Source organism: Thamnophis sirtalis, unplaced genomic scaffold (genome assembly GCF_051295495.1).
Source record: "Thamnophis sirtalis isolate CommonGarterSnake01/CBP01778 unplaced genomic scaffold, rThaSir2_p1.2 scaffold_3, whole genome shotgun sequence".
Classification (NCBI taxonomy): domain Eukaryota; kingdom Metazoa; phylum Chordata; class Lepidosauria; order Squamata; family Natricidae; genus Thamnophis; species Thamnophis sirtalis.
The window spans coordinates 103,388,815-103,405,270 of NW_028261383.1; the positions used below are offsets into that span (position 1 = coordinate 103,388,815).

The following is a 16,456-nucleotide window of genomic DNA, read 5'->3' on the forward strand; positions in this document are numbered from 1 at the left end:
CTTACCCTTGAGATGGAACATGGGTGTTGGGCTTAAAGCTTGTCCATGGAGTCATGAATTTTGCCATATTAGCCATGCCAAACCTTCTTCTGTAGTTTAGGTTTGCACATCAACCTTAATGTATAACATTAGTGTCTATTGTGTTCACTTATAACTCTTTTAAGTTTAGCCATGTGAATTATAAACGATGGTTCATGGCTTCCTGTTTTGTATAAATTGGTGGTTTGATGAGCAACCATAGATTTAAGAAACCTACAATATGGAAACACAGCCTTTGGTTGCATTCTGGCTGGTGCTCATTCAGCCTATTTAATTGGGAAAAATAATATATGCATGTACGTATGTTATGATGAACATGGTTATTCTAAATTTTGGTGGCTAGTTTGTTATATGAAGTCAGGACCAATAGGTTTTCTTATGGCTTAGTGATATGAACCCAGAAAATAGGCTAATTCAGAAACCAGGTAAAGCATGTTGAATATTAGAAATGTAATAGTGTTTCTTCTCCTGTCATATGGAGCAGCTGTAACTTGACTTCTGCGGAGCATGAAGTCTCACATCAGATTCTAGCAGAGATTGATAAAGTAAGAGATGAGCTATGCTCTAGACAGTTCTGCCCCATTTTCTTCAGGACAATCTTTCAGATATCTGAGTGGTGCCTCGATCATGTCCCTCCATGGTTTTGTTTTCTCCAGGTTAAACGTACAAAAAGCCTCTAATGGTTCCTCGTAAGTTGTTTGTGATTGTTTAACCAGCTCTGTATCCAACTAATTAAAGCATAGCTCATTTCTTACTTTATCAGTCTCTCTGCTTAGAATCTGATGTGAAATTTCATGCTCTGCAGAAGTCAAGTTACACTATGTTCAATGGCATGCAAAAAAGATGCCTTCAAAAATTCCCTTCCTTTCTTCTTTTATGCTTTAGCTTTTCTGACTTTCTTGTATACAAGTAGTTCTCGACTTATGACCACAATGGAGCCCCAAATATATGTTGCTAAATGTTTTGCCTCATTTTATGACTTTTCTTGCTACAGTTGTCAAATGAATCACTGTCGTGGTTGAGTTAATAACACGACTGTTACGTGAATGTGCTTCCCCATTGACTTTGCTTGTCAGAAGGTCTCGGAAGATGATCATATGAGTCTAGGACACTGCAACTGTCATAAATATGAGTTTGTTGCCAAGTGTCTGAATATTGATCACATGACCATGGGGATGCTGCAGCAGTCATAAGTGTGAAAAACGGTCATTAAGTCGCTTTTTTTCACTGCCGTTGTAACTTTGAATGATCACTCAATGACCTGTTGTAGATGGAGAACTAGCTGTATTGCATATTAATAATATATGGCGAGCCTCCATGTAATTATATAGATATTTCATTTTCCATACAGGCTACTTTTCACTTAGGTTAGATGGAAGCTTCCTAAGCGTCCAGAGTTTTTTTCTATACTTCATAGGCATATTGATTATATAGCTCATATAAATTACATTCCTTTTTTATTTTTTTGTTGAGCCCTCACATTCTAGCTTCAGAATTGTAAATGATGGTTTTAACTTAGGGATGAACATGCGTCTACTGCAGCACCACTCTCCCTTTCAGATCACATCCAAATATTTATACCCAGGGATATTTCTTCCCTTTTGTGCAGCCATGCAAAGTCTTAATCAATGCTTATGATTGTTGATCATCATGTTACTGCACATTATATTTATTTTCTGTTTTAGCACTTTGCAATTATCAACTCAGCTGAAAATGCCAGACAGCAATCATCACTTGGAACATATGAAGTCCTTTAAATCCCACTGCCCTGGTAAAAAGGCTATATAAAAACCATCCAAATATATCTATCATTGGCACTATTCATTTCAAGTGAATTGACTAACAGGATGCATATGTGGGAATGAAAAAGGAGCATGATCTGCATAAGAAGATGTGGATAAAGGATTATAGGTGGAGTGAGTCCTATGGGCACAACTAGATTTTCTTCTATTGGTTTCATTGTGGAAATTTTCACTACTAAAAAAACAAGCTAAATTCACAACTAAGCAACAGCTTATAACATTTGTATGAAAGGGGGGGGGGCACCGTTTTCCTGAGCATATAACTAGTTTCATGGTATTTAATAATAACCTTGGGAGATAGGCGGAACAGCTACAGCTTAAACAATCCTTGCTTCTCAGTCTACAGAAGGAAAAAGAACATGGGAAGAATGTCAGGTGTTTTCTGGAAATTAAAAGTAAAGGGTGAGAGGTCTTTCAGACATGCACGATTCTGTTACTATAACCGTACAATAAAGGTAGTATTAGTATTCTTGGTTTGTGCTTCTTTCTTTGAACTATCTTGAAGGGATGACACATATACGTTTTCTCTTTTAAGATGCCAGGAACAATGCCATTAAAAATCCAAAATAGCATATTAAAGAGATGGTAAAATACTTCTTTGTTAAATGGATGTCTCGCTTTTCTGCCAATATTTTTTAATGTTAAGGTTATAAATCTCAATATTTCATGTTATTTCAATACAATGATATTTGTATACTTTAATGAAACTCCTGATAGTCTGTTATTTAGATACCTTCGTGTACTGAAAGGAAAGAATGATATATAGATGATGATGATGATGATGATTGAGTATAATATAATATATAGTCTTTTCCCATGTAACATTGAGATTGTCTTGGCAATGTTTCGGCGAGGTCTCACTTGCCATCCTCAGGCTGGTGTTTTTGGCTTAAAGTGTGGTCGGAGATGCCATCTTTCTATAAATCTTGGTGGCAGGGTGTAGAGTACTGGCTTTGTTTCAGTAAGTGGATTGATTGGCTGTATCATGATTGGTAGATTGATGCTGATTGGTGCTGGGTGTGTGTCCATTATTGTTTTGTGTTGTAACAGCCTGGGTGATGGGTGGGGTTCGTTTGTTTACCAGGGTTGGTTTACAGATGTCTGGTAGGCGGGAGGTATCGTTTATTCATGTTGTGGGGATGTTTCTCTATTTCAATAGCTTTCATAATTATTCTCTTGTTGAAGTGTTCAGTTTTGGAGATTAATTTGGTTCCTTCAAAATTAATTTCATGTCCTGTAGCTTTAAGGTGCTGGAAAAGGGAGGTAGTTTTTTCTTTTTTTCTTACTGCGTTAATATATGTTTTCGTAGATTTTCACAGGTGTAAGTATGCTGGTCTTGTTGTATTCGGGTCTTTTCCAATGTAAGATTGAGATTGTCTTGGCAATGTTTCGGTGAGGTCTCACTCGCCATCTTCAGGCGAAAACATCAGAGAAAGAGAGAGAGACAGACAGACAGACAGACAGAGACAGAGACAGAGACAGACAGACAGACAGAGAGAGATATATAGATACATTACAGTTTATATTATCAGTATTACATAATACAATTACTTGATTTTTTTCAATCAAAGCTGAATGTTAAATGAAAGGAAGAGATGAAAGAAGAAACACTACAACATTCATCAAAATATTTGCTATATAATAAAAAGTAGCTAAAGTATTTGATATTGAAATCTTCATTGCATTTTTACTTGGTATGTAATGTCTGGAAATGCCAACCATGTATAATTATTTTTATGTGCCATCATAACACTTGATTATTTATTGATACATATTAACTGTATTAACAATTTACCATTTGAAGGTAAAGTTTCGAGCAGAAAGATTTAGAACTTTAAGTTCTACAGTCCTCCTTACAAGCTATTCATTGGTAATGTAATCAGTTCTTGTAAGAACTAATCTTCATTGTCAATTTGATATGCTCATAGATTGTAATTTAATGTAGACCTTTGAGCTTGTATCCTAAGCTTACCTGTAGCTGTAGCTAAAATCCTACTTTGCCTAACATCGCAATCTCACACATAATTATATAGAAGTAGGTCTTGTTGAATTCAGTGAAATCTATGGGTTCCTAGCCCATAGAAATTTTCTTCGGCTAGCCCATGGGCTCACTTAGTTTTGGGGAGGCATGTTTCAAATCAGGTTTTAATCCATTTTAATTTCCTGGTGTTCTCACATTCTCCTTTTTTTTGTCAAGAGAATTGGTTGTTCCAGGATGCTGAAGCTGTTTTCAGCATCTGTCTTTCAGCCTTCTTTCTCTTATTCACTTTGTTGACAAGATGCCTGCAGTGCCCTGTTCTTCCTATTATCAGAAGACTAAATTATTTTGAACACAGTATTGCTCTGAGAATTTGTTGTAGATTTAGTACAGCCCATATCCCTTTAATTAGCAAAGCAAAACTATCATAATTTCTCTTAAATGGAACTCATGAATTGGTTATATGGTTTCCAAAGGAAGAGTTTTCTCTAGCAGTTTGGCATAAGTTTCTCTTGAAAGTATTTGCGTATCAACAAAATTTTACTGTGAGGCTATATGGATAAACTATTATTTTGATGATTATCTTAATGTTGACAGACTGAAAACATCTGGTTTTGCTTGCTTGCTTTCCTTTGGCTTCTTTATTTTATTTTGCTTTAACTATTTTTTAAGACATTTAAAGGATCAGATACTGTAACTACCTCAAAGGAAAAAAAAGATACAGTACAGTATGATAGATGAAAATAAATAAACAAGGAGTTTACAATTATTAGAAAAATCATTATTTAATAATTCCATAACTACATTTGTTAGATGATCTTAAAAAATAATGAGAAGTCTCTATAAAACTCTAGTTATATATATTTTATTTATATAAAATATTAATATTGGTATTACCATTATTTTTATTGTTCCAGAAACAGAAGATGTAATCAAGTAAAGAGAAAAGAAAGAAAAGAAAAAGGGAAGGGAGAAAACGCAAAAAATTAAAAAGAGAGAAAACAAAAAGGAAAATAATATATGGATATAGAGTATAGTCCTAAACTTTGCCCAATGTACCTAACCTAAAACGTCATAAATACTGAAATTATTTTAAATAGCTTCTTTACAATTATTTTTCCCTTAAAAACATACCTTAAGTGTCTGCCTTGTTATGAGACAAATGGTACACTATAAGGTGCAAAGCATTATATATTCTACTACATCGATGTTTTAGGTCAAATGTTATCTTTCATTTTTATTGCAGCACAAATTATAGCATGGTATGTATGTGTCTACTTGCATGCAGCACAATGTATGTGATAGTTTATAGTTTATAGCCCTGTTTCCCCCCCACAAAAAAAAAATTTTTTTGGCAAGTTTAACATGTGTAGCTGACTGAGGAATTCTGGGAGCTGAAGTCCATGTACCCTAAAGTTGCAAAATTTGAAAAACACTGCTTTACAGAGTGAGATAAGCAGAAAAACAGGGCTCATGGCATGGAGGAGTTTGCCATTTAACCTTTGACAACAGATGAAAATACAAGGCAAGAAAATAGAGCCAGCCTCTTCTTAAAAGCCTCAAGAGATGGTGAACCAGCAACTACTGTAGATGAACTGTCCCACAGAGTTTTCTGTCAGGAATAGTTAAAAGGAGAGTTCTACCAGTCAGTGGTAACCCCCTCCACTGAATTTTTTCAGACTAGCACATTTTCTTAAAAGCTGTCTAATATGATTAATCCATGTTTCAGTCAATGGAAAAAGTATATGCAATATTTCCTATGTATTTTATGTATGTCATAAGACATATTATGTCTTCCTTTTTCAGTCATTCTTTATAAGGGGTATCCTCAATTCTCTGTATCCTTTTTTGTCACTCTATTCTGAACCTGTTCTAACTTGTCAATATCCTTGTGATGTCCAGAACGGCATACAATAATCCAAATGCAGTCTCACAAATGCAGAGTAGAGGGGAATAACAAGCATCTTTCTTACTTCTAATGCAGTCCACAATGGCATTAGCTTTTCTGGCAGCTGTCTCACATTGCTGGTTTGTGTTCAGCTGGTTATCAGTGACCCAGTGTTGGGTTACGACCAATACGCCCCAGATACCATTTTGGTACGGTGCTCTGGAGGCTCAACCTGCCCACCCGCGTACCTTACCGGTATTTGAGGTTTTCGGATCGTACGATGCCTGCGTGATGCTCCGGCGAGCAGCTGGAGCATCATGGAGGCATCGTGGAGCATCACGGGTAGTAAGTACGCATCCACACACTGCGCGTGTGCTATGCACGTTCATGTGGTGGGCGCCTGGCCCTGTTGCACCGTACTGGTTGCAATGGGATCTGGAACCTACCACTGCAGTGACCTCACTAAGATCCTTCTCTGATGTGGTATTTCCAAGCTATGAATCCTCCTTATATGTGTACCTTGTATTTCCTCTGTGATGTTTTCCTGTGTTGAAAGACATCTTGTTCTTCTCAGCTACTTTTCCAACCTGTCAGAATTAGTTTGTAATCACATTCTGCCATAATCAAGGGTATTGTCCAGATTTCCCAATTTTATCTCATCCACACATTTCGTAAGTAGCTGATCAATCCATATTTCTAGGTCACTGAATGTTAAATAATACTAGTCTCACAGCAGATTCTTCCCATATGTTATTGCTTTTCAATTTGATATAGAACCATTAATGATGACTCTGATTGCGGTTAGCCTGTCAATTTCATCCCCTCCATTCTGCCATCCAAACCACACTTTCAAAGGGGTATAATCATAGGTCTCTATGATTCCTTCCAAATCTATAATTCTAGGGATGCTGAGGATTTTGAATACTATATCCCTAGCAAGCTGGCAGACATCAGCTTGGAAGAGGCTAAAAAGATATTTTATTAGGAAAATTTTGAATAGGAGGAGTGCCATAATGCATCTGTGGTCACTTTGCCAACTCCTTGTGCACCATTCTACTGAAAAAAATACCTAACTTAGTCTAACAAAGGAAAGCAAAAATAACAGTTTGAGTAGTTCCTAATCTGCAATCCCAGAATCCTTCAACTAGAACAGTCTGCAATAATACTCCACTAGCAAAATATATACTGGATTATAGCTGCATAATGTCTTGATCATTTCCTGATACAAATAGTAAATTTCCTCTTTATCTTCAGATTGATTTCCTTGACGTCAGTCTATTAGTTATAAACAATTGCTCACCTAAAAAGTCCAGAAAAGCTTGGAAGAAATATATTGAGGCTACATGCCAGGATCCTGTTTTCAGAAATCCTGTCTTGTTTTTACACACTAGCCCAGTGATGGCTAATCTTTTTCTAAAAGTGTGACAAAACTGTGTGCGTGCGCTATCACATGTGTGTGCCCATCCACCTACAAATGCACAAGCGACCTCCGCGCACCAGGGGAGGGGAATTTTTGCTCTCCCCAGGCTCCCTAGATTTTTCTGCAGCCTGGGGAGGGTGAAAATGGCCTCTCCCAGCTGGGGGTGGCCATTTTCGCCCTCCCTAGACTTTACAAAAGTCTCTGGAGCCTGGGAAGGGTGAAAAACAGGCCCAATGGGCCAACCAGAAGTTTTGAAATGAACTTCCAGTTGACCTATTGGGCCTGTTTTTCACCCTCTCTAGACTCTGGAGGCTTTCCTGAAGCCCGGGGAGGGCAAAAAAATGGCCCAATGGCCCAACTGGAATTTCAGGAACAAACTTCCGGTTTGCCCATTGGGCCATTTTTCACCCTCCCCAAGCTTCAGGAAAGCCTCCGGAGCCTGAGGAGGGTGAAAATGTCCTCCCTCGGCCCTCTGGAAGGCTGAAAATCAGCTGGCTGGTGTGCACATGCATGCTGGAGCTGAGGGCTACCGAGCGCTGCCGTACCGGCAAATATGGCTCCGCGTGCCACCTGTGTATTTGTATTTGTCTTTATTATACTTGTATGCCGCCCTATTCCTGGAGGGACTCAGGGTGGCGAACAAACACATGGGGAAGGGGCAATACAAAAATGAATGAGACAAAACAAGATACAAAGACAAATTAAAAACTATACAAAAATCAGCAATTCAAGTGGGGCTGGGAACTCATCAGCCCCAGGCCTGCTGGAACAGCCAGGTCTTGACGGCTTTGCGGAAAGCCTGAAGGGTGGTAAGGGTCCGAATCTCCACGGGGAGATCATTCCAGAGGGCCGGAGCAGCCACAGAAAAGGCCCTCCCCCGGGGGGTCGACAGTCGACATTGACTAGCTGATGGTATCCGGAGGAGGCATGCATGCATGCCATCTGTGGCATGCATGCATGCCATAGATTCACCATCACGGCACTAGACTAATTGTTGTCTGTAGCAAAATAAGCAGAAGCACTTCCAGTATGACCACAAAGCAATGATACTTGTCCTACTTCTTCAGAAAACCTTTACATCAACACCCTTGGTATCATCCATTATTTGGCTTTCTTTCTCCAAATTGATTCACAGTTGTACCATATTTGAAGAAAGAACTCATGATGGCTAGAGCCAGATGCAGCCTGACCGGCCTTCCGTGGTAGACTCCATCCACAAAATTATATTGGTATTGAATATGATAAATGAGGAAATGATTAAATATATGTAGAGTGATATTAATGATTAATTTAATATAAATTAAACTAAACTAAACTTGGATGGAGGGATTTATTTATTTATTTATTCCATTGCTAAATGCAGTGCAGTGCAGTGCAATGCAATAATAAAATACCGTGCCATGTTGTGCCATGCTATGCTGTGCCATACCAGTCCTCCCTGCCTTTTTGGCATGCAAGCCTCTTTTGCAGCTTTCACTCTTTTTTAAAAGTTACGTTTAGCCTTGATCTCAAAGTTATACATCCAGGTTTAATTTTTTTAAAAAATAGGAATGCTCTCTGAATATCTTATGCTTTTAAAATAAAAACCCATCTAATATTGACCACTCCTCTATTTGTAGGCTTGTGATTCAGAAGAGAGCTAAGAGGATAGATTATAAGAAATAAACTTCATTTCAGCCTGTCATTTTTTTTAACAGTACAGAAAACTCTATCCATTCTCTCCATATAATTTATAATCCTCTCAATCCACATTTTTATAATCTTAAAAGCTCCAAATACATCACTTTTCTCTGATAGGGAAGGCATCCCATGCCCCCTTTTCAAACTGGCAACTTTTATTTGTTATGACATTCATTTGTTAGATGAAGCAGCCTGAAATTGATACCGGATTTCCAAAAACAACATTTTCAGAGAACGAGATTATGAAACCGGCTATCTTATTTTTGGCTCCCTTCTTCATAATTTCCAACATTGTTCTTGTTTTTTTATGTTTATTCGGTGGGGAATCTATATTTTCTGCCTCAGTATCATTTTTTTTCCATGTAAATCATATACAATTCACACTTCACAGGATAAAAAATGGTTATGCTCATCATGGTTCTTTAAACAATAAGATGTTTGAGGGATATAGTGATTATTTTGATCTGTTTGCTGTGGAAAATTATCACAGGAGGTTTCTTGCATTTTTAAATATATCCTTTTTTCCAAACATGAATGATCATTCTTAAACAGTACAAGGGTCTTTATATTCTGAAAAAGCACCTTTCCCCATTGGCATCAAACCATGGCACAAGCATGTCTTTCAATGTCTTTGATTTGCTGTGTCCCCACGACATTACCTTCAGCTCATTCCCATTCCAGGAGTGAAACAGTTTTAAATTGTGCTCAGCATTTCCCTCAGCATCCATCCACAGACTCAAGGTACATCAAATCTGTTATGCTTTGCCACCTATTGCATTAGAGGAAGGTCAGGTGAATACTAAAGGGTGGGATCAGAAAGATATTCCAGGCTAATACAAGCAGGCTCCTTCATTTTCCGTCCCAGTCTCTTGTCCTTTCCATGCTGCTGTTATCTCTTAAAAGAACTGGATACAGGGATGCAAACTTATTTACTAGCATTAAGTATAATACATCAGGCGTTCCCAATCCTTGCACTGCCACCCAGTATGGGATATGGCTTGTTGAGAACTTGACCATGCATGTGGCGGGTAAGTGAGTGAGTGAACAAAACACCATTTGCATTGAACCATCCTGTCTCCCCTGCTGCCATCGCTGCCACTGGTCTGCAGAACCAGAAGGTTGGAGAACACTGTGTTGTGGCCTGCCAGTGGCCAGTGCAGCAGGCAGTAGAGTTGGACAGTGAGGAGATTGGGGAGGAGCATGGGCCAGTCCTGGAAGCTGGGAAAGGATCAGACAAGGGCTCTGCGTCAGAGGCAGAGATGGCAGTGATCAGGTGCCTACGGAGCTAGACAACACTGAGGCAGAGGAACAGCTGGAGCCTGTTCTCAGTGTGAGCATGCAAAAAGCTGCCAGAAGAAAAGAACAACTCAGAAATCAGGGTAGACTTGGGAGTAAAGTCACAGGTGGAAGGCAATTGATCCCTCCCATAGGAAATAAAACAGGGGCGAAAGGGGAGTGAGCTTTTGCAGGAAACAATTCGTTTGTTCAGTCTTTAGATTCATTTCAAGAGTGTGAAGATCTGTCCACGAATCTCAGAGACTCTGTGCCCAGTCTTTCCTTGCACAGCACCTCATTTGGATAATATTTACATGGCAGCTTTCCAAGTTAGATAAGGCCTTTAGTCATAAATATTATTTTGAAAGACTGTTTGCCAACCCTTGCTGAATGTGAATGAGATGAATTCACATTTGTTTAATAAAAGTGGTTTTGTCAGGACCAGGATCTCATGCTTTTTGGGGGAAGCCTAGGTCAGAACACGTTATATTAAATCTATGGCCCTTACTAGGACTTGAATTTAAGGTATCGGTAATCTGAAATAAATCTGAAAATAAGTTTAACATCAGTTCTAGAGAAAGTGAAGTTCTTTTTGAGACAGCAGCAGGCTTCATTTTCATGACCACAGGTTGCATTTAACTGGGCCATTATGTCATACATATAGAAAAGACCATGGGCTTTTCTGAGGTTGGGGACAAAGGAGTTTTTCTTTTCTTTATTTTTCCCTTTTGTAATTGAATTAATCTTATTTTAGGTTTTATATTATAGTTTTTCCGAATTTGCCTAAAATGTCAGAAAACCTCAGTATTGATTTTAAGCTGCTAGAAATAACATTCCGGGCTACCCTAAAACAATTTGGGGGCCATATATGCATTTGGAGCCCAATATGTTCTAACAATGATTGTGTTGTGTAGAAATTAAATACATGCGTTCCTTTCTGCATACAGAACAGGAATTGCTTGCCTTTTGCCCCTCCAGCAACTGGGAGCAGAAACAGCCCCAGAATTCAACTGTTGCCTTAGAATGATGAAACCTCACAAGGAAGATAGAAATCATATGTCAAAACTCCCTTTTCTTCCAATTGATCTCTAGGTTAATTTTCAGCACACCAGTTCCTTTTCTTGCTCCCCATTCACTCTCATTTTTATATACAGTGCAATCAGGATTTGATGCATAGTCTCTGCCTGTCTCATCATGTAATCTACAGTAGCTGCTTCCCCCAATCCAAACAGATAAGAGGCCCCAGACATAGCTGGAGGAAGAACAGAATGCATGTGTCAAATACCCAGGATGTCAGGCAGCACAAAGGCACCTCTTTCATTGATTTTAAATTCCACTCGTTTTTACGTACTTCCACTTTCCTGGAACTTGACAGTGACACTGCTGTCTCATATTTGACAGCCAGACCGATAGTTTGAGTTGAAGCCATAGCACTGAGGCTACAAGCAGTGTTTCTCAACCTTGGCCACTTGAAGATGTCTGGACTTCAACTCCCAGAATTCCCCAGCCAGTTGGCTGGGGAATTCTGGGAGTTGAAGTCCAGACATCTTCAAGTAGCCAAGGTTGAGAAACACTGGGTGTTCATGGAATGTCTGAAGGGACCATCTAAGCCTTCCACTTGTGATACCCGGGAATAAGTTCAGCCTTCTGAACAATAGTTTCCCACATATTGGCACAGGTTTCTACATTACAGTGTTATATGATCATTTGTACCACATCCCAAAGATGATGTTCTCTTTATATAAAGTCTGAGGCAGTCCCCCAACTGATATTTGAAGACAGCATGAAATATTTCCACAAGACTCTACTGTAATTGGGCTTTCACTAACCCTAATATAGTAACTGGCTGGAGAAAAGGCTAATGCTGGGAACCATTGAGGGCAAAAGAAGAAGGGAATTAGATGACTGAAGCAGTGCTAAAATGGACTCCGGAGGATAGTAGGGGACAGGAAGGCCTGGAGGAACGACACGACTTCGCAACTAACAATAGCAACATTATAATGTAAGACACCTTACAGGGGTGCCCCCCCCCTTTCTATCTCTTGCAAACTGAATGCGATGTCTGCTGCGAGGGTAGCCACTTTGCCACCAGTAGATGGCGGAAGGCAACATCCCATTTTCACCAGTCGCCAAGCAAACCCTGCCCAATGGAGCTATTTTCCCGCCTCCCTCCCCTTCCTCTCGGTCCTCCCTTCCCATCCAAATTTGCAGCCAGCCCCGCCGCATCCTCACGAAAACTCCTCCCGCTGCACCTGAAAAAGGCGTCTATTGACAAACTTGGCTGAAAGAAGCGAGGCGGGCGCTGGGCGAGTAGATTTAGGACCTGGAGCTCCAAGTCCTGTGTAAACCATCCTGAGGAAGGAGGAGGGGTGGGGTGGGGGAACACCCGGAGATACCGGAGGGAAGAATTGGCTTGTTGGTTCGATCAGCGAGCTGTGCGCATCGATTCGGCTCCCCTCCCGGTTCTCTCTCCCCCCCCCCCGATTCACACCCCCTTCGGCTCTAGCTGGGCTTGAGCTGGCATCGCTCTGCACTGCATGACAGCTCCAGGCTCTGAAGACGACGTAGCAGCCGGCAGTGGGAAGCCAAGCCCAGCTGAGGAAGATCTGAACAAGGCTACGCGCCGGGGATCGGCGGGGGTGTGAGCCCAGAAGGCACCTTGCCCTGTCTGATTCCCAGGGCGCTGACGCCTCTTCCTCCTCTTCCTCCTCCTCGTCTCCGTTTGCCTTTCGCTCCTGTTTATAACCCCACCCCTGACCTTATTCTCTGGCCGCCCAAGACTGAGCCGAAAGACCGAAGCCGAGAGAGAGAGAGAGTGGGAGGGAGAGAGAGAGAGAATAGCACCGGGTCAAGGAGAAATACCTGCGCATCGCTTAGACTGCAATTGATGGGAGATACACATTTCTTTCTCTAGGGAAGCTGGATACTCGCCCGCCCCCTTCTCTCTCTCTCTTTCGCTCTCTCTTTTAAAGAAAAGAACCCGATCCAAAGCAGGAAGGTGGGGATTTCTGCTCCAAAAGAGAAGGGAGGGCAGGGGCAACGAAAGGAATCGGAGAGAATTTCTCCGAGCGTTTCCCTCCTTTTGTTGAATGAGAAGGACGGCGCCGGATCACCATGAGCACCAGCAGTAAGTACAGCTCTCCCTTGATTGGGGGGGGGGGGGGAGAGAAGAAGCAGCTTCTTTTGCACTCCGCCTTGCGGAGATGAGGGTGTCAAGAAGGGTGGACCAGGTTAGGGGTTTGAGAATGGTTTTTTTTCCCTGTTTGGGGTTTGGGATGAGAAAAGATGGGCGTATTATGTGAGATAGATACACCTGCTGATCCTCAGCCCTACCTTACAACTAGAATTTTGACAACTTGATTTAAATGGAGGGGGGCTGAGGGGGAGGCGTGTCACATCCACAGACACCTAACTACTCTAGGTTAAAAGATACACTCCCTGGTGTCTTCAGGCTGCGCCCCCACCTGTGCCTCTAACTAAAGATAGGCATAATCTTTTCAGTGGCATCTCAGGGCAGAGTTCAGAGGAAGGGTGGCAGGATTGGGAGATGAAACTATGACTGTATGTGTAGGTGCATTGATACGTTGTCATACATTCCCCACTCATTCATCAGATGCAAGATCTCTCTCTCTGTAGTGGACAATGCGATAGCGGCTATTGATCAGAATAAAAGAAATGGCAAGAAGCATTAAGAAAAAGGGCCACATCTGAATTTGTAAGAGGTTAAAAAAACTGAACTGTGTCAGACCAGTTTTAAAGATAGGAAGGTTTCAGTTTCTATAGTACTGAATATGACAAATCAGTCGGAAATATCTGCTGCTGGGGTAGATTTTAGTCTTGCTGTTTTGTTTCTCTTGCTGTTTAATAGGATTTTCACTCATCTGTGAGGCAAATGAAGCCACCTTGAAGACTTCTTCCTCTGACAGCTAGAGGAGAAATCTTTAGCAGCTTTTAGATAGAGGTTTCAGCTTTTCCAGGGTTTGGGGGGAAAGGAGTAAGTAGGTAGGTTGCAGGGCTTGGTCAAAAACTATTGCTGAGAATCTTGGAGAGTTAATATCTTATCTTGATTAACCAAGGGTCTTGACATTGATGTAGGTCTACATGTTCATAAGAGAACTCTTCATTTGTATTCCTGTCCTTGGGATTTGACTTCATATTGCAATTAGCAAATATTTGGCAGGGGATTCCCCCCCACCCCACCTCACCCCAAAAGGGCATCAGCCCAATTTTCAGTTTTCTTCTTCAGGTTCCTCCCTCTTTCTTTTTGCTGTGCTGAGTTGGTCCCATTTTTCTTGAGACAAACAGGTGGTGCTAGTGCTGCTCCAAGGGTGACAGCCAAGGAAAATATTTCAACCCAGAGAACGAGTGATTTTTTTTTTAGCTTTCATATGCCACATCCTCAAGAAATAAACTGCCCCAGTGTTTTCCCCATCACTCACAACTGAATTACGAGCTAGAAAGGATGCTCTGATAGGTAGGCATAGATAATAGGCCCTGCTAATATATTCTTTCCCATCATGTAGCTGCCTAATAACAAAAGCCTAGAGCTCACCTGCACCACCCAACAAGGTGTCTTACTCAAGACCAGGGTGTTTTCTGCTTGGGTGGCAGAAAAACAAGGCTAAGCAGAATGAGGGAGCAGCCCTATCAGAAACAACCAATAGCTGGGTAATGGTGGTTCCTTTCTCCTGGTAATGATATGGGATTAATGTTTCAGAAATCCATTATTTTTCCAGGAGTCTTGCCCCTCCCTCTCACGCTCCACAGTTGTATGCACTTTCTGCACTCTGTTCAAAGTCCACTTCCATAGCACCATTCTGCAACTTCCAATGTTGGGACTGTGCTCCCCACTATACTATCTACAGAAAATGAGAATATAAATGCCCCTATCCATCTATAGAGTGCTGAATGGGAAGAAGCCATTTTACAAGTATAGCATACATTTGCTATGTGTGTTCCTATGCTATCAGGAATATGAAAAAAAAGCAATTTAATCACATCAAGACATCCTTGCCTAGTCTGAGCCTATTCTTAATGTGGCCCATGCCTGGCTGAGCCAAAGGGGGCTCAGCTATGATCCACCTACCCAAATTGTTATGCCACATTTGCATGCCTTTGTCTTCCCCTCTGTACCGTGATGTGATACTAAAAAATGTATTTACCTCCCAGGGCAAAGCACTTTATGCTCTTTTACCATGTTACAATGGATCATTTCTTATCATTTATGAAAGTCGGGAAAGCAAGAACTACCCTTTTCAAATTAATCCAAAATTGGAATCTCACAAAGTTACTAGCTTCAAAAGAAACCGCAAATGTATTTCTGTTAAAATGTAATATGACTGCTTTCATATATAGAACCGCATATTATAATTCTAGTGCAGCAGCAATCAGTCATTATCTTGGGTAGAAGGAAAGAGCTTCTTTTGGAATTCTAGAAGGGCCACATCAATGAAATCAACCAGTAGTGGGAGGGATTTACATACTGATCTTACTGCAATAAAACTAAAAAAATCTATTCTTTAATCAACCTTGTTGGGATGAATGACAAACATTCATTTACGTGGGAATAATGAAAGAGACATTGTTAAGATAAACAAATCTGCCAGTTCCTATTATCCGCAACTATTGTAGATCATGCTCAAGTTCTCTTTGCTTGATCTCCCTAGAGCAGTATTGGTGAACCTTTTTGGCACTGAGTGCCGAAACGGGAGCGTGCATACAGGGGAGTGCCAGAAACTGGAAGAGCAGCTCACTGGCCTTCCAGTTTCTGGCACGCATGTGTGCACGAAGACCAACTGTTCAGCACACATATATGCACTGGAAACCAGAAGCTCAGCTTCCCAGCATGTGTATGCGCACGCGCACCAGGGAGCTGCTCTTCTGGTTTCCGGCAGTCCCACATGTGTGAAGACCATCTGGCCAGGGTACATGTGTGTGCTGGAACCCGGAAGGCCAACAGGCAATGGCTGGCATGCTCGGAGAGATGGCTCTGTGTGCCAATTGTGGCACGCGAGCCATAGGTTTGCCATCATAGTCCTAGAGTAACCTTCTCCAACAATGATATATTTTAGAAGCTGACCATATCTGAATGACAGTAGGTTGGAGAAGTTTGTCCTATATAAGACCATGGTGGAATTAATATAAGCCAACATAGATCAGTGTTCATTTTGAATTGTTGCTTCACCACAAGCCATGAACCATGCCCTCTAGTATATTAAGATGCACAGTACCTCCTAGGGGGTAATATCTAATTATTAGTACAAGTATTTAGCTGCACAATTTGAGAACATATACAAGAAAGTAGGTCCCATTTTCTTTGAAGAACATACTTTCAGGTAAACATGCTTACTATAACATTGTGTGTCACATTGTGT

The 16,456-nt window shown here is 40.8% G+C and overlaps 1 protein-coding gene across 2 annotated transcripts in view; it reads left to right on the plus strand.

The window, feature by feature from the left end:
• The first annotated feature begins 12,306 nt into the window (after nucleotides 1-12,306).
• Nucleotides 12,307-16,456, plus strand: part of ABLIM3 (actin binding LIM protein family member 3) — a 178,160-nt gene continuing 174,010 nt past the window's right edge. The window contains exon 1 of one of the 2 annotated variants that reach the window (XM_087709634.1): nucleotides 12,307-13,209. In XM_087709634.1, the coding sequence (XP_087565760.1) occupies nucleotides 13,197-13,209 (13 nt within the window). In that variant the 5' untranslated portion in view covers nucleotides 12,307-13,196. The remainder of the gene's footprint in view (nucleotides 13,210-16,456) is intronic. The other variant, XM_087709633.1, reaches the window with a different exon arrangement.